Source organism: Acanthochromis polyacanthus, chromosome 1 (genome assembly GCF_021347895.1).
Source record: "Acanthochromis polyacanthus isolate Apoly-LR-REF ecotype Palm Island chromosome 1, KAUST_Apoly_ChrSc, whole genome shotgun sequence".
Taxonomy (NCBI): domain Eukaryota; kingdom Metazoa; phylum Chordata; class Actinopteri; family Pomacentridae; genus Acanthochromis; species Acanthochromis polyacanthus.
Window position 1 is genome coordinate 30,378,524 of NC_067113.1, and position 24,424 is coordinate 30,402,947.

Below are 24,424 nucleotides of genomic sequence, written 5' to 3' on the forward strand. Positions count from 1 at the left end.
TTTGTGAGCACACAGGATCGTTAAGTACGCTTTTTGGTAGTCTAGAACACAATCAAATTGAGATAGGTAGTCCGACACCGGCTGGTAAACTGCAGAAAACACTAGTATAGCTGCCACCGAAACCCAACTGTTTGGACAGATTACCACCTTCAGAGCGACGCTGCGGTCCGCACAGGGCGAGAAGGAATAAAAATATAGCCCGTTTTCAGTTTCATTGTTTATTAAAAAAAGAACAAAATCTGAATCAGAATAACCTTGCATAACACACATATGCATGTGAAGGACAGATAAAAGCCAGTCACCCAACATATTCCCTAAAAACAAAAAGGGAAGAAGAAAAAAACTAAAAAGAGTCTCAGAACAAATATCATCATTTTGTTCCCTCTTAGATTCTTTTATCTGCAAGCGTGAAGCTCGAGTGCAACAACAGAAGAGCAGATGGTCCTCTACAGTCTCTCACCTTGATTTCAAATGTTTTGGTTTCTTTTGAAGGTCGGTTAAGCTTTTTACGCTTCGTGAATGGAGATTTTTAAAAAAATGTTCGCAAATTCAAGTATCAAATTCATCTGCATCTATTCCCTCATTGATCAGGACTGAATGAAGCGTTTCAGTTTTCTGATTTTTAGCAGGAACGCAGTTAACATTTAACCCCCGTATCTCAAAAAATACAAAGTTGCTCTTCTGCGTATCGTGGAAAAATAAACCCCAAAAACACAACAGTGTTTGTGTTTGATGTAGCATAGATCCAAACAGCACCAGGCGAGCGTCATGAGGGCAGCTGTAGCCTAAAGGTTCAGAGTTTGTGACCGGACGATCACAGGTTACAATCCCTGGACAGGTCGAGAGAGAAAGAAATCAAAAAAATGACGGTCTGGGGGGTGGGGGGGTAGAATGAAAAGCACGTTTCTGTCCCACAGTAATGACAACAACAACAACAACTACTGAAATGCCCTTGAGCAAGGCACTGAACCTCCGACTGCTCCAGCAGGTGGGTGTTTGAGCTCCTCCCTCCCTCTCAGAGCCGTGATTCGAACGCGATTTAAAACTTCAAGGGTGATGATTCGGTGTCACAACAACACTCACAATTCAGTCCTGGAGAGCAAAATCCTCCCAACGTGATCAAAGCGTCTGTCTTTGTGGGTGCAAATCGTCCGTCAGAGCTTTGAATTTAGTGTCTAAAGTGAAGAAACAACACTCCTAACAGCAGTGAGGAAAGCACGCTCCGGTGACCGACATCTCAAACACAATCAAACTACACATTTCTATCTATTATCATCGTCGTCGAGTGTCCGTTAGTCTCATGTATGAAGGCTTTTGTAATCTTGGGGAGGGGCGCTTGTAGCTCGCGTGTGATTAAAGATGTTTAAAGTCTTCGAAAGGGAGATTTCATGAAAAATTACCTCCCTTTGCTCAACAGCTACCGCCGAGGTGTCCCTGAGCAAGGCACCTGCTGCAAAGCCCCAGGATAGAGTTTGTGGATGTGAAGCAGGGGCGCTGAAGCTTCCCTGGATAAATAAAAGGTACAAATGTTCCCGAGTCGAGCGAGAAACGTCACTTCTTGGTTTTAAAACTGAATTAAAACGTTTATTTAACCGTTGTCGGGGGGGAAAAAAACCCTCCCTTGGCGCCAGAAAGAAAGGCAGAGCAACAACAACAACAAAAAGAAGAAAAATAACATGGTGTGTCCCGGCATCAGGAGGTCTTAGGAGGGGATGTGGGGACGGGAGGGGCCCCTGCATCGACCTTTTGTTCCTCCGGCTGCGACGGGACCGCTCTCGTGTTGTTGGCCGGAGAGCTATGTGGGTGAGGGTTATCGGGGCAGCGTCCTGCTAAATGTAGAACTGGTGTAGCGCCAGCTTGTCCATGAAGGGCCGTACCAAGTTGTCTGTGGCGAAGTAGAAGACCAGGCCAAAAAAGATGGAGATGGGCAGAGCGGGAAGGGCTTTCTTGAAGATGGCGAGCAGCAGCAGGGTCAGACACAGGCCCTGCGGGGGCACACAGAGAAAGTTAAACCCTGAGGAAACGGCACATTGTGTACCAAACAAAATCAGCACAGCGGGGGGAGAAAAAAAAAAAAACACACACACACACACACAAACAGCTTGTTATACAATCAAGCGGTTCACATAAAGTGGGGTTGCATATTGTGATGAGATGGGCTTTTGCGGTGACTCAAACACTCGAACGTGACACCAAAATAGGCAACTCACAATGAGGATGGCTACGAAGCAGGCCAGCGTGGTGTTCCAGTCGCCGCTGGCCGTGGCTGACGCCTTTCCCACCAGCATGCTGTAGAAGATGAAGTCTCCAAGGCCCAGCTTGACGCCCCCTGAGAACAGCAGGAGGACACCACAGTCAGGGTGGAGGCAATTCAAACACGGGGTTCGCTCCGGCCCCACACCCTCCGGCCCCCTCGGCTGTAATTACCGCGCAAACAAGAGCTCCGACCCCGTATTTACCGACGCTCCGAGCCGGGAAAGAGCGGCAGGCCCCTCAAATAGACTTGAAACCTAGCAATTGCAGTGAATAATGGCTTCCTAATTTTCTCCGACTAAAACATTCACGTACGCACCAATTTCGCAGAAAGGGGAACGCATAAAAACATTCCAATAAACGTTTAATGTGTTCGGAAAACAGGGAAGCGAAAGATGATGATTACACAGCGAGCAGACAATCTGAGTCTGAATTACAGAGTCCAGCTTCATGTAGAGCTGAGGGTTAAATCTGAAGGGACACTTATCTACTATCACTGCTATTTTTCATGCACATTTCATGTTTTTTTTTATTTTGCATGTCATGGTATAAGGATTTAAACAGACAGTAAGGAAAGAAACACTGCATTTTGGAGAGGAAAGCAACAGGAAACAGACAAATTAAAGATTTATGCTTTTCCTCAGTCCTTCAGAGTATTACAGCATCTACTATGCTGAATCAGTCTCTGCGCTTCGATTTGGTTTTTAGAAGAAAATCTCTGAAAGTCCACAGCAGGCTTCTTATCCTTCAAACAGACAAGATTAACGACTCGTTGGAGAAGAGAGAGAAGCCCAACAGAGAAAAATATTTCCTTCAAGATGTGTTAGAGACTAAAAAAACGAGCTGAAAGGACAGAGAATACTGCACCGGCATGGACGCTGATGTTACTCTTCATCCAACACAGAATCTATTTACTGCACACAGTTCTATTTATGTAGAATTAAGTGATTTTCATTTAAATATCACAAATTTAAGCTCATGTCTCACACACACACACACACACATGTTTGTACTTCTATCTTAGTGAGGACATCCATAGGTATAATGCATTTCCTAGAGCCTTACCCTAACCTTAACTATCACAACTGATCGCCTAACCCTAATCCTTACCCTAACCAAACCTCAATTCATACCTGTTCTCTAAAAACAAGTCTTCACCCTCAAACATGGCTGTTTCAAAGTGAGGACCGGTCAAAATGTCCTCACTTTGTAAAAATGTCCTCACTTTGATAGTTAAATGCAGAAAATGGTACTCACCATGTAGCAAGTACAAGAACGAACACACACACACACACACACACACACACACACACACACACACACACACACACACACACACACACACACACACACACACACACACACACACACACACACACACACACACACACACCTAATATTATTCTGATTTGTTCCAGTTTCTTATTATGACAAATGGCTTTTTTTGGGGGCATTTTTAGGCTTTTATAAAATTATGTAGGATGCGAATGAGAGGCAGGAAACATGAGGAGGAGAGTAAAGGAAGAACCAGTTGAGCTATCTGGACACCTTGTTCCAATTTGTTGGACGACATACTAACCTATGATGTTTTTGTCCTATTTTGGACCACATACTAAAACATACTAAAAAATTTCAAAGTGATCCAGAATCCAGGATCCTTTCCAGATTGCCACCAAAATTAAATCAGCTCTTCCTCTTACCATAGTCTACATCCCCTCAAAATTTCATGTGAATCAGCCCAGGCGTTTTTGAGTTATCTTGCTAACAGACAGACAGACAGACACGCAAACGCCGGGTGTCACATAACCTCCTTGGCGGAGGTAACAAACAGCAATATTCAAAATACTGACTCGTTACTTCACTACTGCTTCAAACTATAGTAAAACTCCCTCACAGCTGGATGATGACATGTTTAAATGCACAATATTTACTGGATTTACTGGCTTTAAAACTGAGCCAAACGAGGTTTAATACTCCGCTTCATGACTCACGCTCCTCGTCGTCGTCTTCAGGCGGAGGACGGGCCGAGGGCATCTGCTGGATCTCCCGCCGGGTCTCCTCGGTAGACTGTATCGGTCCCAGCTGGTGCTCCTGGTTGCTGATCCAGTTGGAGGTGAATCCTCCGTCGTCCTGAGACGGACTCGAGGGGGTCGGAGACGCTATGGGCGCTGTCGGGTGAGATCAAACAGACTCAGTTTGAGGAGTAACCATCCGGCAGCGACCTGAAACCCAATCAATCATCCAGACTCAGCGCTCACCTTGTTGAGTCTCTTGTTGGGGCGAAGCTGCTTCTGTGGAGTTCCTCTTCGGCCCGTCGGTGTCGGCCATGTTGACGAGCCAAACCATCGTAGCTGTGGAAGAAGAGAATCAATTAAAATAGCAGAAGGTCTGAGTTATAGGGAGTGTGTTTGCTCTGACTGCAATAACTGTAGATCTTTTTAAACATTTTTGCGCGGCAGTATCAGCTGATGTTGGAGCACTTTTGACATAAAACTGCAGCCTCCGTTGAAGCACTAAAGTCAGTTAAATTGGGAATTAAAAGACAAGCACTGCATGAAGTTAAAGTGGTATTTAACAGAAGCACAGAAAGCTTTATTCAACACAGCTTTACCTACTGAAAGGATTCAAGCGAAGTGAAAGTGCAAAAAGCCTTTTGAGAGTCACCGAGCGGAAACGCGGAGAGTTGAAGTGTCAGTCGAAGTTAAAGCACTGAAAGGAGTGGAAGAGTGGGCTGATGTGTCACCATTTAAAGCAGCTTATGGGGCATTTTAGTGTAACCACCTGAAGCTGTTAAAACATCAGATCAGGATGGAGTAGAATCAGGATTTGAAGTGAGTAACTGAAGAGTCACTTGAAATAAAAGTGCTGAAAGAAGAGGAAAGGCTCGGCCACATCAGCAGTGATAAAGTTTGGTTTTAAAGCATTGTGGGGGTCATGTCCATCCCATAGACTGTATATATAATGGACGTAGCATCTGGCTCCAGAATTGAAGCCAACCCGGAAGTGTCAAAAACTTGCAATATCACGCCGTCCACTAGGGTTGGCTCCAAAAAGCTTTTTTCTCCATAGACCCCAATTCATTTTTGGAAAAAATAAAATTTGATAGACTGATTTTCTACAGCTCAGGATTTTTTTCCCCGTTAGTTTTCATGGTCAAAATGAGAGATCAGGCGGCCGATCTTAAAATAAATCAATACTGAATTTTAAATAAATCGTTAAAGTTGGCGGAGCCAGGGGGTGTGGCTATACTTGACAGACAGCAACTGAAGCCTCTGCGGTAAAATGTGGGCGGGATAAGAGAGTTCTCAGCCAATCCTGCCCCTAGTTGCTCTCCGGTCCAGCCTGTTTGATGTCGCTTTTTACATCACTGGCTCCAAAAAAATCCAAAACGGCGACCAGGAAGTAGCAAAATCCAGGCTTCATTTTCTCGGCGTTGAAACCAACGGGTGACGTCACGGTTAGTTTACGCTGGGTCCATCCATATAATATTATATTGCTGCTCCCTGTCTGATGCATTTGCACTGTATTGTATTTAATTCTAATGTTTTGTTTGTCTTAACTCTTTTTATACCTCAGATTTACCATCCAAACTCATTATACTGCTGTCTGACTTCAGTATAATAACAATAAAGCTGCTACTATGGCATAATTTCTGCTATATTTACGCTAAACATCTGCACTCCGATGGTTTTAGGATTCGCAAAAAGGAGCCTCCAGAAAACACTACTGAAGCTGTTGTGTTTTAGTCTGGACAGGCAGAAACCGACACTTTTTCTTACTGGTCTAATCAAGTCGCTACGTGCTCATAACTGATTCATCATGTCCATATTACGCTATCCTTTTCCAGAAGACAACAGAGACATCCGTTTGTGGGGCGCATTTTTAGTATCATCCCCATCTTACTGTCGGTTCAAGCAAAGACACCTCTGGTCTTAGTTTGTGGCATTGCTGTTCTCTCTGTAGAAGCAGACAGCGGGTGTGTTCCCATATCCAAACTTCCAAACCATTTAGTGAGTCTCAACACATAGTATGTCAGACGGAGCATGCTAAAAATACATGGATGTGTACATTAACATGCCTTTCTGCCCATTCTGACCCGCAGACAGATGACAGCATGTGACAGTCAAAGTTAAAGACTATAAAGTAGCAGCAGTACATCCTAGTTGTATGCAAACTGCATGAACCAGCACGTTTTTGGGCACAGCTGTACCGTCAGTAAAAAGAAAAAGAATGCGATTTAGAACGCAGTCATTAGTTTAAGAGTTAAAGATTTAGTTGATGTCTGACCATTTAAAAACAGCAAAATTTGAAATACAAGCCAAAAGCTGAAACCGTTAATTAGAGCTGCAGTAAAAGAAGATGAAGTGCGTGAAAGCGCTGACGGGGCTTTAAGATTCACTTGAAGTGGAAATGTTTAAAGATGTGGAAGTGAAAGTTCTGAAAATTACAAATGAAAGAACATTTAAATCAACAGAACGTGAGCCAAAGTGACTTTATATCTAGAAATAAGACTGGAACCTACCTGACAAGTTTAAATAGTAAGGGTAATACTCTACAGAGAATTATGATCTAAATTTACCAGATATATTTTAATATTACGGTTAAAATCCTGTAAGAATCTGAAGCATCAGTTGATTTCTGACTACTGAAGTGAAATCTTTCTGTGTGTTTAGCTACAGTAAAGCGCTAATAAACGTAGTAAAGTCATCCTGTAGATGGTGTTAGATCTTACAAGAGTAGATGAGAGCTGGGAAGATGGGTTCATTCCTCTCCTGAGCCGTCTCCACCAGGATCCTCAGAGGCCCTTTGGGACAAAGAACCGCCAGCAGATCTGAGAGGAAACAAGACAGAGACCAGACAAGAGACGTTAGCCACCGAACAAAGAGCTCTTTGAGAGGTCGAAAAGCCTCACACGACATCTGTGATAACAACAGGCAGGGAAGAAAAAAAGAAGTTCGGTTACCCTCGACTGAAACATTTAGGATTACTATCTCCCTGCTAGACACATCTGAGGACATAAATTCTAGCTCCGGCAGAACCAAAACGCTCCAATTCATCTTTAACTAAAATTCTCAGAATCACTTTAGTTCTTTTCCTGAAAAACTTTTTTGTTTGAACATGGAAACTGAACAATCACTAGAAATCTAATTTATTATGTCAAATATAACCTTAACTTTGTCTCTGTACATGGTTATAGAAGAAAGAGACCAAACAACACGGCAACATCTGAATTTCTGCAAAAAGCAAACGCATTATTTAAGCCAATGGTCTCCAACATATTTTGCACCGCAGACCAGATTCTATTTTTTCTTTCCATCTAACAATTTCCTATGACTGGTCATCACACACATAACAAAAAAGAAAAGCACTCAGAGAGCCCAGTACTCCGCCAAGGCTGCTCAGTCGTTGCTGCTATCTGGCAATGATACAGAAATATTTAACAAATTCATGGATCCAGACTATAAGCTGCATCACTGCCAAAATCTAATCACTTGGTCCTCGTGTCATTTCTGACCTTCCCTGAAAATTTCATCCAAATCCGTTGGTCTGTTTTTGAGTGATGCTGCACACAGACAGACAGACAGACGTCCATTGTCACATAACTCTGTCTCGTTTCTTGTTTGTTTTGTTTTTTAAAAAGCATCCTAAACAAATAAACGACTTGTTTATTTGATGACTTGTTTATTTTTTAATGACTTGTTATTGGTAAACATTTACTTACTTTTTCTTCTGTGTCAGCATCAAGTTTCTCCCTCTTTTAAAAGAATCTCTCCAGAGACGTTTGTTTTTCATAATTTTGGCAGATTAACGGCTTCATTTAACAACAAGTTCGGGAAACAAGCACAGACAGGAAGATGATCTTGTCATTTTTCAAAATAAAACTCCCTGCAGACTCCGACAGGAATATAAAACAAACCGTTTTTATTCTCTCTGTGCAGCCCGCTGGTTGGGGACCACTGATTGAAGCCACTAATGCTACTTTCTCACAAAAAAGTTGACATTTACTACACCAAGACAGGAGGGAAAACTTAACGAACTTTTGGAAACTGACCCAAAACACTTCTGTGACTCTGCTGATGCAGTATTTTGATCATTTTATACTTTGTCTCTCCCACACTTCCAGCCCAGTTTTGTCAAGAATCTGTGTACACGTTCAGTCATGAGAAACATCCTTCCTTACAGCACGCTATGTGATGTCAACATTTATTTCATATGTAACACTAGAGAGGAGAAAATCCTTACTATAAATAAGAACACACAGAGTTCTGTTAGAAGGATATGTCGTAAGGTTTAATTCATTGTATATAAATCTAGAAAAAGCTAAACTGCCAAAATGTTTTAAAATAAAAATAGCACGTGCTAAATCTAAACTTGGTTCGATGATATATATTAAATTTGCCCTTTTCCTTCAGGCTGTGTCATCCTGTCATCTAATGCAGCTGCTAAAAGAAACCAGACGACTGATGTGCATCTTCAAAAGGTTGCTTGAAGACTCGAACTTTTTTGCTCAGAGGTCAGAAAGTAGACGTGAGGATTTACCGTAGACGGAGATGACGGCTAATATGAGCCAGGCGGTCCACTCTGGCAGGTACTTGATGAAAACCAGGGCCATGAGGGCGCTGATCATGATGAGGTAGGCCTGCTGGAGCCGCAGAGGTCCCTTCCAGTGGATGCACATCATGCCCACGACGCCGAAGTTCCAAATTATTATGGCCAGGGTGAAGTAGTCCATGGCCACGTTGTAGGTCTTGAAAACCTCTCTGTTGGAAAAGAGAAAAACTCCATCATGTACCGTCATAAAGAGTTAAATAGGCTGATGATATTTATGAACTTTTCATGCAAGTTTGGGAATAAAATGATGAGACGTGCTGCTTACTTGAGGTAGATGTAGGAAAAGAAGAAGAGCAGGAGGAGGGAGGAGAGGAAGAGCCAGCCTTGGATCACCTGTGAAGATGAAAATCAGAGTTCATATTAAATCGAAAAAATAAAAACAGCCTTCTGGAGTTTGTCTTAAACTAAAAAGACTGTTAGATGGTGGAGGTTGACTATCCATCCGTTTGGTGGTCCGGTTTAACACGAGTTTAGGTTTTAAAAACCACAAAACTTCACCTGTGCAGCTTTACAGAACATGATTTATGGTCATTTTCTACACTTTTCTGGTAGTTTTGTTGCACCCGCTACGACACAACTACTGTCATTTTTACAAAACAGGTAAAGCGCAGATAGAATTAATAACATTCGTGATTTCTCTGTGATGAGAAAGTGTCCCTTTAAGTAAAGACTGGAGAAGACAGGAGGTCAAACAAGCAGAATGTAGATTTAAATATGCCTTATTTGACTTCCAGCTCTTCTCTCATACACATCTGCAGTATTTTACACAATAGACAGGTGCTGGATAAGACCACTAAGCTGCATTGTTTTCACCTGGACTGATGCTGTTCTGGGAGAGCTAATGGGACCTCAATTGCGAGCATGCAATGTGAGGCGTTTGGGGAACATCAGTAAATTGCAGTATTTATCAAGAAAAAGATATTAAGCAATTGTAAATGACAAGAAATTACTTGGTATACTATTGGCGACAAGAAAACCATTACGAGAAAGTGGTTAAAAGTGGAAGCAGCCACTATTGAGGAATGGATTGATATTGTACAAGAAGTTTACATGATGGAAAAGTTGACATTTTCCCTGAAAATGCAAAACAAAAGTTCCACAAGATTCAAATAAAAAGAGAATTAAAAAAAAAAAAGATATTGAGCGAGCAAGAAGTTTAACCTTGGTACAGTTTACAGTGGTGGTAACACAAAACCTCCAAGAAAAGAATGGCAACAAATTAAAATACTTTCTAATTAAAATATTCTGCACATTTCAAGTCTGATGTCAACATTTGTCCTTATACCAATTCTACACCAAAATACATTAAGACACTAATAATCAGCATGCAAGGTTGAATAATACCAAAAAAAGTTCAGTCTATTAAAATCTGTACAGAGATGTGACTGTGGTTATTAGTAACATGTGGGCTGTTATTTTGTGTCGTGAGAAGCCTGTACCTTGTAGCAGCGGTACTTGTATAACAGCACCAGCACCAGAGTCATGACGATGATCACAGTGATCATGATGGTGGCGTTCAGGATGGAGTTTAACGCTCTCTCTGCTACCGTGTCTGTGTCTTCGGGAAACGGGGTGTAGATCCTGGAAACGCACGTTCCAAACACTCATCAAGAGACGTAAACACAACAGCAGAGAATAGAAAGCATAACAAACGCGGTGAAGAAATCTCCCTGTGTATGTGTTTGTATACGTTGGCTTTCACGTGTTATTATAGTTCATTTTGGGAGCTCAGTGTTTAGGCTGACAGCTATTTCAGGGGCGATAAACTGCTCTGGGTGGCAGCTAAAGACATAAAATGCTCCGTTTACATGTTCTGGGCCAGATTCAGACTCGGCCATAATGATCTTATGCAATTACAGTGTTGTCTTGGTATTCAAACTATGCAGAAATAATACGTTACATTGACTCCACCTAGTGGCAGAGTTGCAGCATTACATCGTATTCAAACAGCCCAGTCACAACACTCACAGCCTCTGGCCGTCCTTCTGCGTGTAGAAGCTGACGGACTTTATGGTCGCCACGACGACCACCATGCAGAGCGTCACGGGGACGAACAGCATGATGACGTGCTTGGCGCCGTATTTCAAGGTCTGTTCTTCATCCTCGTCCTCCTCGGTTTCCACCACCAGCGGAGGACGAGCGGCGGGAGGCTGCCCGTTCTGCTCCGGGCCGCTACTGTTGCCTCCAGCGTCTCCTCCTCCTCCTCCTCCTCCAGCTCCTGAACCTCCCCTCGACCTCGCTCTGGCCACACTGGCCTCCTGAGGGGGTTCTGGGGCTGTATTGGTCTGCTGTTGGTCCTGTTGATAAAGGGAGAACAATCACATTATTTTTCTGTGCGGACTCAATATTTAGAATTCTGTACTAGTTAAAAGACACCTCTATAATCACAGAACAATAAGGATTTAAAATTGTTTATTAGAGAAAAAAAAAAAAAAAAAAAAGATAGCACACTGATCATAACCAACATATTTTCTCACATGCACATTCTTCATATTTGGCCTTGTTGGTAAATACATTTTAACCTGGATGCAAAGTCTGTCACTCCAGTTCCAGGCTAAAGGATCAATTCACAAACATCTGGACTCTTTTATTCTCTATAGTCTTACTCTAAAAGTTCTGATCAGAGCTGGCGATTCACAGTACTTTCACACTTCTTTTAGAAAGTCCAGTTGCTTCTACTCAGGCAGCTCAGGTCCATTCTATCTCATGTTTCCCTGCTTGCTGGCTGACAGGATTGTTGTGATTCTCAGTGTCACTTGGCTGCCTCTCAACGTGCAGACAGACTCCAGCTCCACCCTCTTCAGCTGCAGCTGGAAATGGTAATCAGCTACCTCATCGCAGCTGGACTTGATGGCGTCCTTGTTTTGCTCTGCAGCCTGGGTGAGCTTAAAGTAAACGCAAATGAACCAGGTTCTTGTCAGAGTGGCTGTCCAGCTCAGAAGCAGGACATGGACCATCGGTGGTGGAGATAAAAGACTCACCGGAGAGGCAACTGAATGACACAGTGGGCCACAATAATAGACACCTGAAGGTCAGGAAACATGAGGCAGGATGGTCTAGTGCAGAGGTGTCAAACTTATTTAGTTCAGGGGCCACATTCAGCCCAATTTGATCTAAAGTGGGCCGGACCAGTAAAATCACAACAAAATAACCACAACATCCTTTGATTTAGTGCAAAAAGCGCATTCTGAAAATGTTCAAATTTAAGGAACCATCTTTTTACAAAACAGCATGAACTAGCTGAAATTTGTTGAAGAAAAATAAATTCAATTTCAACAACATTATGCCTCAGTTTATCATTTACACACCGCAACTTACAGATCAGTTTTTCTACAAAGGAACAAAACATTTAATCATGGGTATCTGTAAATGAATGACACAGTATTTAACTTTAAAAAAGACAAAAAACAACAAAAAAAAGAAAGAAACAAAATGACAAAAAATAAGACAAACAAAAACAAAAAAAGAGACAAAAAATTAGACAAAAAGTTTATAGAGCAACAAAAAATGGACAAACGACACAAAAATTTACAAAAGCGTGAAACAAAACGATAAATGCCAGACTTAAAAGGACAAATACACAACAAAAACGTTACAAAAAAGAGAGACATAGCAAAAGCAAGAAACAAAATGACAAAAAATAAGACGACACGAAACACAGAAAAGTAACAAAAAATTAGACAAAAAAAGTATAAAGCAACAAAAAATGAACAAACGACACAAAAAAAGACAAAAGCATGAAACAAAACATTAAAAACCATACACAAAACAATGAATAAATGCAAAACACAAAATGACAAAAATGAGACACAAAAAACACAAGTGAGGCAAAAAGGAAACACAAAACGACAAAAGCATGAGACAAACGATAAACGTCAGACATAAAAAAACAAAAACAAGACAAAATATTACAAGAATGAGACCAGAAGACAAATTGTAGGTAATATCTTCATTGTAATTGTTACAGTTCACATAGTCACCCTGTGGGCCGGATTGGACCATCTGGTGGGCCGGTTTTGGCCCACGAGCCACATGTTTGAAACCCCTGGTCTAGTGCTACCTGGTTGGAAGTGACTGAAAATTTGCTAGTTACCCTGAAAAGTAGATCTTCTGCCAAACTCAGACAGTAATTTCCAGTTGAACCAGCCCTCTACTACTGCAACCCTTTCCCTCATAAAACATAATTACATCTTTACAGGCTGTGTGTGCATGAGAACAGAGACATTTTGAATATTCTGATCTGAGAATTTGGCACGTAGATAGTTCAAACCAATCCATCAATCCTCTCCTATCTTTCTGCGAAAGTTCTGCACCAACACGTATGTGAACAAGGCAGTCGTGTTATCAGAAAGTGTTTGCATTTCAGAGCTGAACTGGCTCGGTAGCTCAGTTCCTCCAAGGATAACAAACGCCGAGCTTGTTCCACCCTGAGGATCCGTCTCCGTCAGGACAAAATAAGGACGCCAAAAATCAAGGAGAATGCGTGAACTCAAACTGTCAGGCTGCCAGGCGAGTCGAGACACAAGGCAGCCCAGACGTGAAGCAATCTCACCAGGTACGCACAAAAAGAAGACAGGAGGTGTATATCTCCGGAGAGAGCGATCTGAAAAGCGAGAAGCTGCCAGAGCTCTTAAACAGGCAGCTGTGTGAAATGACCTCAGTGTGTGTGTGGAGCGCCGCATTGTTTCTCAGGACTGGGAATAAAGCCGTCCAAAAGGAGTCAAGAGTTGTTGAAAATGACTCAAAAGTGGTCAAAACTTACTTGAAGGTGCCCGAAAATATCTTAAATATTCTCTTTTTAAACAAGATTCAAGTCATTAAGGTCAATTTAAGTCATTTTAGGCCACATTTCAGTCTCTGCTCATCATCTCTAGGAAGATGTTTCACCATGCTAAATGGATCTCCAACAACTTGCTCCTCTGTTCGCTGTTTCTGAGCCGAGCCACATTTATTTACTCATCCAGTAGCTTTGATTTTCAGTCTAAAAATGTCCAAAAGTATTTCAAACTTATCCGAAGCAACAAAATTGGTCCAAAAATGTCCAAAAGGAGTCAAGAGTTGTTGAAAATTACTCAAAAGTGGTCAAAACTTACTTGAAGGTGCCTGAAAATATCTTACATTTTCTCATTTAAAGCAAGATTTGAGTCATTAAGGTCAATTTAAGTCATTTTGGACACATTTTAGGCCACATTTAAGCCTCTGCAGGAAGATGTTTCACCATGCTAAATGATCTCCAACAACTTGCTCCTCTGTTCGCTGTTTCTGAGCCGAGACACATTTATTTACTCATCCAGTAGCTTTGATTTTCAGTCTAAAAATGTCCAAAAGTATTTCAAACTTATCCGAAGCAACTAAATTGGTCCAAAAATGTCCAAAATGAGTCAAGAGTTGTTGAAAATAACTCAAAATGGTCCAAATTTAGTTGAAGGTGCCTGAAAATATCTGAAATTTTCATTTTAAAAAAGATTTAAAATGAGCCGCTGTTGCTCTCAAAGACGCAAAAGATGAATGAAACTTCCTTGAATTAGTTCTAAATTTGATTCAAAAGCGTGCTAAATCTCCTTTTTCCCACCAATCTGCTTATAATGTGACAATTCAGGACAGAAAATAAATGATTTGTCGGCCTCTAGAGAGTGAAACGTATTGTACAGATCTAATTGTTGTGAGGTAAACAAAACTCTGGACGAGCCTCGGGGTTGTGGAATTGGCTCCAACTATAAAGCTGGACTTTGACTTTTTCTCACAGCTGAGAAGGAAATGCCTTTATTTACAAAGGCTCATAGGGATGTACTTTACCTCTGTTGTTCTTGGTTTTTATTTTGTGTTTGACGTTGTCTTTGCCGTATAAAAAAACATTCACGTTGCTGTAGGGGCATATCAGCGTTGTAAAAATGCATCACTCCTTATCACAACATAATCATCCTGCCCTGCGTTATTTACTGCAGCAAAGGCCAAACCAACCCAAACTTATCAGATGGCGTCACCAACAGCAGCAGATGACCATTCCTTTACGGAAACACAGCGGCTAGATAATCATTAGCCGATACATTAGCGCTGGAGCTTTCATACTGACCATGTTGTTTTCAATATCCTCTGCATTGTTCGCCATGGTTGGCTCGGCCGACGCTTGTCCTCACATGCAAACCAGACTGTTTCACCCTGTGGAAAGAGAGCAGGAAACTAAATTATAGTCCACAAATAGGTTCTGCAAAAGCTCGTTGGCGACAACACTGAATAAAACCGAGGGTGTAAAGATAGAGGGTGTGATAAGCTGTTGGAGCATAACAGAGCAGAGCTGATTCTGGAGCTTTTCCATTGTAAACACGAGCTGTTGTCACAAGACTTTAGACAGGAAAAAAAACAGATTTATTGGGTGGAATTCATATCTACCGTCATTAATCACATAAGAGGATAGTTTCACATGAGAAAGTCTATCTTAATTCCACTGAGATTCGGTGATATTTAAAGCTTCAGTGTACCGCCGGCGGTACACCTACTAATTTGCATAGGAATTTCAAGAATGTCCGACGGGTGCAAACACGATTATACAAACACTATACACCGATGGAAAGCTTAGATTCTCATGAATTCGCCGGTATAAACCACTTTCAGATGCGATTACCACAGCGGGTGAGAAAAACACATTTGTCCGACAAAAACAAATATTCATCCATCCGTTCTCTATACACGGCTTCAAAGCACACAGCGCGACTCACATTTCCGGGTTTATTATTACACACAAAAAAAAAGATTCCACAAAAAACGGCCATAATCCAACCTTTTACATCAGATGACACAAGCCAGTAAACTATTTTGTCCAAAACATGTCCTGAAGTCGGTATAAAATCCCCGAATCGGTCGTTTTCAAGGAAATGCACCTCCCGATGCGCGTCCAATATTCCCCGTATTTTTCGTAATTTTTTTTTATTTAAAAATAGAATATTAGCGATTTTTTGTACTGAAAACGGCTGGAATTGACTGAAGCTTAAAGGGTTAAAACATTAAAAAACAATTAAATTACTCCAAAAAACATGTCGAAAATCAATATTTGCAAACACACTACAATCAAAAGATAGGGGTCACTAAGAAATGTCCTTATTTTTGAAAGAAAAACTTTTTTTTTTCCATTGAAGATAACAAATTAATCAGAAATACAGTCTAGACATTGTTAAGGTGGTAAATGACTATGATTTTTAATGAATATCTCGGATATTCGGATACCAAATTAATATCCGGATAGTGCCGTAGCGAACGAATATCCGGATATTCGGGATATTCGGGTCCAGCCCTAGTGCAAAGCCAGATTCAAATGGAATCCAAAGCTACAAACTGCTCTGGAAGTCTTGGTCAGTGTGAGAAATGTTTAAAACTGCTTTTTTAAGCTCTGTGTGAAAGAATTTCTTTTAATTTTTGAGGCAGATCTCTACAAAATCACTCTAATTCTTCTGTAATTAGTAATTCCTTATGAATTGACCGATTCATGTCATCTGGAGAAAAAGATTCCTGCTTTTTTTCCATATTGCAGAAAAATAAAATATCACAACGTCACTTCTTTCCAACATTGCGCAGCCATAGAGGTAGTCATTCCTTTTGTATATAATGGTGTGAAGTGAACCTTTTTCATCGCATCTACATAATTCATAGTCGTCTTTCTGTGTAAAAATGCATTTTAAAGTCTAGCCAATGCTGACATTACCACTGTAAATAACAGTTATCATGATTGTCTATCATTTTCTAGATTACTCAACTAGTTGTTTGGTCTATATAAGGTAAGAAAATGAGGAAAAACGTTGATCATTTTGTCCACAACCCAAAGATATTCAGTTTAGTGCCATAAATGAGAAGAAAAAAAACAGAAAATACACCAAATACACTAACTTGAATCAAAGAATATCTACTTTTTTCTTAGAAAGCTATACAAAATAATTAACTGATTATAAAAAATTGTCGATTGATTTAATAGTTGATCAAATAAATGTAGCAGCTCTAGTTTTTACACATATCTATTGTCTGATTTCTTATGTTTGACAAAAAACCTGAAATACAAGCAGCTGACCACACAAGAAACACAAAAACATTACAAATCTCATTTAGACACATTTTGGAAGACAATTAATCTATTCTATGCTCTCTGTCAGACAAGAGGAAGTGCTTTTTTGCTGCTGGAGTAACTGGAAAATCGCATTATGTTTGCCATTTATCTTAATCGCCAACGAAATTCACTGTAACTGATGTGAAGAGGAGAAAAGAAATGAGAAAATAATCAAATCCAAGGAGCTGGAATCACAGAATTTGACTTTATTCTTAATAAAAATTCAGAAAATTGATTAATTTAAATGTATTGGTGTGTAAACAAACTATAGAGTGAGCTCAAAGGATGGAATTTATTGACATGTTAAATGATCCATTTCTCTGTTGTTTTCAGACTTTCAACCAGCTCTGCATGCTTGTGTTCAGGTTGCATAAGGTTTCAAGAAAAGAGGTCAGAAGAAAAGGCCTGAGGTCCACCTGGAGAGAAACGGTTTCATCTCCAGATGGTTTTTAGTCTTTGGAAAGTTGATAAAAGAGAGAACTGATCACGAGGTTAAACTTAGAAAATTAGGTATGCCGTCCAAAAAAAGGAATTCCTGAGTATCCGTCCACTATAAAAGCAGTTAGATTTCAGAATCTGGACCATTTGTTATTCTCTGTATTTTACACAATAAGAAATTCACCAACAGCTCAGAAAAGTGTTTGTAAATCTCAACAATTACAGCGAATTTCCAGGCCGACATCGTTGCAGCTCCGGATGACATCATCACGTTTCAATGAGTTGAATCGAGCTGCTATCTCCAAAAGTTCTTAAATAAAAGCCCTTCTTTGTGTTTCACCGGATAAAGTCTCCTCACTGAGCGGCAGAGCAGAGGGATCGGAACACAAAGAGGAAAATTGATTTTAGAAAGACTCCAGCGCTGGAAGATACCCGGCTGATTTATCTAATTAAGACTGGTATTAGCCTTGGCTGAACTTTAAAAGGTCAGGAGAAGTTAAGTCACCATCATTTATATAGAACATTTAAAGCAGCAGCAGCACCAGAAGAAAAGTTTAAATATTCAGGTTAAGAGCCTTTACTGTGATTTATGGTGTGAATTTAATTGTGCAATTTAAATATTAAGGATTAAAACCTCACAAAAGCTGAATAAAAATACTATTTATCTGACTATAATGAACATTAAGGCTAATTCCATCCAACCTATGACCATTAATATGCTGCTTTATCCTGTAAAGAGTTGTGGAGGATTAATCCAGGTGATGTAGGGTGAAAGGTAGGTTCCACCTGCACAGGCTGCCAGCCGATCACAGGGTTACTAACACAAAGAGACAGACAACCAGGCTCGGTCACACCTGTAGCCAATTTAGAATCACCCATTAACCCCAGCATGTCTTTAAACTGTGGGAAGAAGCCAGAACATAAGGCTAAGACCCTACAGTATTATGAATTATATGATTAACCTGGCTAATTTAGAGCTAAAGTTATGACCCGACAGAAATGTACAACCCACAGAATGCCTGGATTCCTTGTGCTCTTTTGATTTTTAGTTTTAAGTGGGTTATTGTATGTGTGTGAGAGAAATTAGAGAAGTAATTCCATCTGAAATCATCCAATTTCTATGATTTCTAGCATAACACATGTATATCAAGATGTTTGTGAAATTTCAGCTTGATTTATCAAATATTTTCCAGACTAACAATAAAAATCCTGTTAACCGACTTTCAGTAAGTTTTTAGTATAATTTTTGCACATAGAGATTTAACTTAACACAGCTATGTTAAAATGCTCCGGTATGAGTAAAACTCCTGCATAAAAAAATCCTATTTAAGCAAAAGTACATAGCAGGGACATTTAATCTCAGAATGTCACATTTTTTAGAACAATTTCTGCTTGATAATCTCTAATTTGCTAAAGATTTTTATAGTACATAATATGGATATTAATAACATTGTGAAATTTCAGCTTGATATAGAAAATACTTTCCAAGATAATAAAAAAATGGCCCTTTGATTCACTTCCCCTACATATTTTTCGTACATAAAAATTTGAGGCTATGTTTCATCAACAATATGTCAGGAAGTTAAAAAGATAAATTTTCAAAATTCTTGCTCTTATGTCATTGATTTAGAATCTGCAATATTGGAAAAGTAGATTAAAATAATCACTGATTATGGGTGAGTTAAAATATGCAAAAAATAGAAAGAAGATGTCACGAATTGTTCCATTTTGAGCTCATATTAACGAAAAACTGAAAATGCAGAAGTCAGCTAGTGATATTATCTGAACTATATATAGATATATGTCACAATAATAGCAAACAAAATGTGCAGAGTACCGTTTAACCTGAAAAACTTGAAAATAAAGGAGTTTAACTTTCACAACAGTATTGAACAACAGCATTGGTAGAACTTTACTGTTTTTGCAGAGTACACAAACTAAGACAATGAGAATGCAGTTTAGCAGAAGAAGTAAAAGTCTTGTGCAATGTGACATTTCTCAGTGCAGTAGCTTTCAGGGCAGTATAAATAATATATACAGTGTGAACCACATAAACAGTGCATGTAAGTATGCAAGATATATGAATATTTAAGATGTATGTAGAATAAATACAGTATATCTTCTTTCCCACGTTCGGTTTGGACAAGAGGAATGATTACAGAAACCAAAAGCTCTTTCTACGTGCATACAGACTTGTAATCGGCATATAAACTCGCATTAACTATGAAACAAGAGTTAAATTATATGTCAGGATACGTTACCATTAATGCTAAACCAAAGTATTTGTGCGTGTGTAACAATCACGTTACTGATTAAACACATGGGAAATGACAATTCGTTATTAATTGCTGAAGAGCTAATGGTTCAAATTAACTCCTCACGTTGTCATTAGATTTAAAAGCAGAGATCGATAACGTTAATGATCGATCAGTGCTAACGGAGGTGTTTTATCATTCGAGAAAACGGCTAGTTAACGTTAGCCAGTAATGTCACAATAACGGCAGAGGAGCGGCGGCCGCGCTGGGCGGCTAACGGTAGCTAACCGGGGAAGCTCCGGTTAAACGTGGCTCCCGGAGTGTAGTGTTGAAATAATGTCACTCACCTGCCAGGAAGAGTGGATAATTTGCTGTATTTGTGTAGCGGAGCTGGTTAAAACCCGGGTACTTTCTCCTCTTTGTTGTTCCTGCCTCCTCACAGATCATCCGGCGGCAGCTGTGGACTGCTTCCTGCTCGGGCTGCGTTCAAGAACACACCTCTGCTCGGAGTGTTCATAATTTAAAATTTAATCACAATATTAAATTAAATAAACCGTCAACATGTACTCGTCGTACTGTCGGCTAATTATTAGTATTTAAATTAAACAATAATAAAAAAATAGTAAAAGAAAAAACTAAATAAAACGAGAAAAAACAACTTTTAGCTGAACTTTAAAATAATGTTCGCTCGCTGCTTGTGCTTCCGGTGCTAAAGGTCATTTCGTCTGGAAGAAGCAACGGTCCAAGAAAATCCATCAAAACCGACTAAAAAAAGCGACCGAAAGCATGGTTAGTACATTTCGACACGATATTTACGAAACAAGATTTTTAAAACTTTTACAAAGTCAGAGTTTTCTGTTGGTTATTTAAGCAGAAACTGACGTTTGGTAAAGATACGAACTCGATGCTAACGTTAGCTAGCATGAATGCGAGGTTCGGTTAGCAGTTGAGCAGCTTCAACAAACCACACTGATCTATAAAACGTGTTTACTGCTTACAGCTCCGAGCTTCTGGAATAATAAACCTTACTCTACATTTATTACTCATTTATTAGCACTTTATTATCGTTTTACGTGCGTGTCTTGCTAACTGCGTCTGTTTGTTTATACTTAGTTTATAAAGCTTTCTTCAGAAGGTGATATATGAAAAAAATCTGTTTACTGTGTTCAGTCATGAACAAATATTTATTAATAACACATATACACTCTAAAGCTTGACTATTCTTATCCTTGGGGCAATTCTGTTTTACTTGCAGCTGCTTTTCTTGCTTTTCATTCATAGGTTTTTAAAGCTCAAATGCTCTAATAAGTGCTTTTATTAACATTTAACTACCTTTGCCTTGTTATTATTCTGTTATTAGTATCACTTAAGTGAAAACCAAACCAAAACAAGTCAGTGTGTTATACAGATAAAAGCTTTAAATACTTTCCCTGCATGAAAAACTGATCTTGACAGCTGGAATAGTTTTATTTGAATAAACTAGATCACAGTGTTAGGTAAATATCGAATGGTTGTATCAGAATCGGTGTCTTGTTTTTCAGTCTCACACCATCCTGCTGGTGCAGCCCACCAAGAGGCCAGAGGGAAGGACGTACGCTGATTATGAATCAGTCAACGAGTGTATGGAAGGTGAGCTGGTGGTGCTGAAATACATTTCCACTCCTCTGTGATTTATGTTTAAGAGGTTTTTTTCTACTTTTTTCCACTGACACAACATAAACAAGAGTCCCCTTTCCTCTGCTTGCAATAATTCTACGTTGAAACTTGTCATTTTCATACAACTTACAGTCTAGCTTGAGTTTATAACAGTAAATCATTGAGTTGTACCTGTCTATATGTACAGATGACATGTATACAGCTGATGTTCACTCATGTGAGGAAATTCTGGTTATTGTGTGTCAGATAAATATAAAAAGAACCACCCACCCACTGTAGTAAGCAATTACTAAATAAGCTAGTCATATGAAGATAACTGTAATTTCTTCTAACAGTTATTTTTCACCAATATTTCCAGTCTGCCAGTAACTAAAAGATGTTGGTGTGAAGCACTTTTGACATAAAAAAAAACTAAACAAAATATCAGTGTCTTACCTTAAATTTGTAAAACTCCATCTGAGCCACCTGGATTATGTAATTAAAATTCCCTAAACCTGTTATTGTCTCGGCAGAAACACACCCTATCATAGATTTATCAGATATTTAGCTGACAATATAAAGTGCTACATTTAAACAAGAACCAAATCAGCAGCAGGAATCAAAAAGCTGTCAAGTAAACATGAAAAAAAATTCCTTTCCATTTGTATTTGTTCTGTAATAAGTGTTGAATTAACATGTTTTACAGTGAGGAGTGTAATATTCTGTATTTTCCGTCTCTTTCACAGGTGTGTGTAAGATGTATGAAGAGCATTTAAAGAGAATGAACCCCAACAGTCCATCAATAACGTACGACATCAGCCAGCTGTTTGACTTCATCGATGACCTGGCCGACCTCAGCTGCTTGGTGTAAGTTTGACTATAAAAAATAGTAGCATGTACTGCCAAATAATTTATTTAACTGAGTGTGAAGACGCAGCTCCCACTCCTCTAACAACTCTACGTAATCTAGTTTATTCACCTCAAAGCAGTTAATTCACATTTTTGCAATTATTTTATGCAACTTTTTCTAAGGTTTGTTTCAAACTGGCTCAACAGCTTTATGGAAATATGGCTACTGCTGCTTTACATAAAATCATGGCATGTTTATATGTGCTACAATATATATAAAAAAGGCTTTATTTGTTACAATAATGATAAATAACTCCCTGTAGATGGAGAGTACAGTAAATATTGCAAAGAAAATCCATTGATAGCTGTCTGTAGTTCAACAAAAATGCCACATTGTTTTAGTATTTTACTATTATTTAGGAAATATTTACATTTCTAGTAGTTTATTCCAATCAAAACAGACCCTCTTTATGCTTTTTATTCATCGTATTGAACATAACTTGATGTGGAAAATGACCAAAGTGAAGCACAGTGCACAAAAACATTTGATTCATTTAACAAAAGTTGTCATAATTTGACCTACTCTGCATACAACCAATTTAGAAAAAACTTCAGTGTTCATGTTGGTGTGATTTCATCCTCTGGTGGTAAAACAGATCAACTGGTTGTCATCAAAAACCTTCAATAAAATGAGGGCATTTATTTCAGTTTTCCTCTGTTGTCTGCTGGATTGTGTTGCTCTTTGTTGTTTTTTTTTCCCTTCATATTTTCATCACAAAGCCACCAAAACATTTATATTATTCATGAAGAAATCCTCGGCAGCTTTGGAACACAATCTGATTAGAAGTTAGTTTGCCTTCTAAAGATTGTTTACTTCCAGATTTTCCCACTGAAATCAGAGCCTCTAATTTTCCTACCTTTTTGCTTTGTTTTTACTTCTTTCTCTTGTCATTAAAATTCATGAGGATAAACTCTTTGTCCCAGTTTTGTTGCGACGCCGAGAACCAGTCGGCTGTAAGAGCACATGAAACGCACTGAAGCCCACTTGATTTTTGCCATTTTTATTGGGTTTAAGTGGGCGGTTCAACAGCTTCTACTTTAGTGCCCTTGAGCAAAACAGAGTCTCTCCCAGCTGCTGTTTTGCTCCTTCATCCCACAGTAGCTAAACTTGACTTCAGACGCCTATTAGAGGAGAGCAAATGTCTGTCATTTGGTCACTATTTGCGACTATTTTAAAACAAAGCCTCATTAGAGAAGCGAAGCCTCCTGGACCTAAACATAAAAACTGAATCTGATCTGCCGCCTCAGGTATCGTGCCGACACGCAGACGTACCAGCCGTACAACAAGGACTGGATCAAAGAGAAGATCTACGTTCTGCTTCGCCGTCAGGCTCAGCAGGCAGCCAAGTGAAGCTTCACAGGAGGAGGGAGTCGGGGGGGATCAATATCATTTCTACCATCTGTAACTTGTGTTTCAAAGGTTCCAGTAACTTGTTTTCAGAAGTTTTTGACAAAGATTTTTTTCCTTTTCTCATGCGGGATGAAGTGTATTTTGTATTTTAATGCTTGACTTATTAATAAAGATTCCTTTACGGTAACAAAGAATTTGGTCGAAGTCGCTCTGTTTTTGTTCTTTCTTTTTCCTCCTTTCGCTTTTAGTCGTGTTCTTGTTTCTCTGTAATTTTACAGCTACATTTTTCATGGTTTAACAGGTCTTTTATTGGTTGTATTTCCTTCGTTCTTCATTACAAAAGTGCAACTACAGCCCACGGTCATAAAAACTGCAAAATATGGGTTAGAAACTGTAAATTCTGACGCATTATTTGGAGCCAAAATGACCATTTAGAATAGAATAGATCTTTAATGTCACTGTTACAGAAAACAATGAAAATCGGTTTAGTATTCTTTGAATAGCAGCATTAAGAATAAACTTAATTAACAGCAGGATACTGTAAATAAAATGTCAGTTTCAGTAAAGTTAAGTTTGGTCTGTTTTATTTATTACTGTAGATGAATACGTTCTTTGGTTTTACTAGCTACAATGTAACAAGGGGAAAAAATTGTGAAATAATTTTTAAAATAAGTTGCTGTTTTTTCAACCCTCAACAAATATTTCTTTCTTTCAAATGAGAGCAAATATCTAAATTATATTTTGTAGTGGATTTAATTCAAGTAAAACTGCAATAAAGGAACAGTACTGTAAATGAACAAATTACCATTTCTAACTTTTATCAATTTTTAATAAATTCTATTTAGAATTCTGGGCTCTGTTCTATTTTTTTTACACTTT

At 39.2% G+C, this 24,424-nt stretch overlaps 2 protein-coding genes across 2 annotated transcripts; one reads left to right on the forward strand and one right to left on the reverse strand.

The window, feature by feature from the left end:
- Positions 1-202: 202 nt before the first annotated feature.
- Positions 203-20,146, reverse strand: psen1 (presenilin 1). Its single transcript, XM_022217180.2, has 11 exons — positions 19,998-20,146; positions 14,939-15,024; positions 10,834-11,162; positions 10,305-10,446; positions 9,131-9,198; positions 8,794-9,014; positions 6,986-7,084; positions 4,512-4,604; positions 4,245-4,421; positions 2,211-2,329; positions 203-1,985 (listed from the first exon to the last, which is right to left on the reverse strand). The coding sequence occupies exons 2-11, from the start codon at positions 14,972-14,974 to the stop codon at positions 1,830-1,832; spliced, it is 1,440 nt and encodes a 479-aa protein (XP_022072872.2). The 5' UTR covers positions 14,975-15,024; positions 19,998-20,146; the 3' UTR covers positions 203-1,829.
- A 192-nt stretch (positions 20,147-20,338) lies between these two features.
- Positions 20,339-23,739, forward strand: LOC110967521 (ERH mRNA splicing and mitosis factor). The gene is made up of 4 exons (XM_022217169.2): positions 20,339-20,439; positions 21,192-21,279; positions 22,032-22,152; positions 23,443-23,739. The coding sequence occupies exons 1-4, from the start codon at positions 20,437-20,439 to the stop codon at positions 23,543-23,545; spliced, it is 315 nt and encodes a 104-aa protein (XP_022072861.1). The 5' UTR covers positions 20,339-20,436; the 3' UTR covers positions 23,546-23,739.
- Positions 23,740-24,424: the final 685 nt, after the last annotated feature.

What these genes read in the sequence shown, in the direction of transcription:
- psen1 (XM_022217180.2), bottom strand. Translation starts at nt 14,974, where the DNA reads ATGGCGAACAATGCAGAGGATATTGAAAACAACATG. An exon ending in AGCCGTCATCTCCGTCTACG is followed by an intron (nt 7,085 to 8,793) that starts GTAAATCCTCAC and finishes GTTTCCTCTCAG; the next exon opens with ATCTGCTGGCGGTTCTTTGT. An exon ending in TGAAGACGACGACGAGGAGC is followed by an intron (nt 2,330 to 4,244) that starts GTGAGTCATGAA and finishes TGCTGTTCTCAG; the next exon opens with GGGGCGTCAAGCTGGGCCTT.
- LOC110967521 (XM_022217169.2), top strand. An exon ending in AGTCAACGAGTGTATGGAAG is followed by an intron (nt 21,280 to 22,031) that starts GTGAGCTGGTGG and finishes TCTCTTTCACAG; the next exon opens with GTGTGTGTAAGATGTATGAA. An exon ending in GCCGACCTCAGCTGCTTGGT is followed by an intron (nt 22,153 to 23,442) that starts GTAAGTTTGACT and finishes CTGCCGCCTCAG; the next exon opens with GTATCGTGCCGACACGCAGA.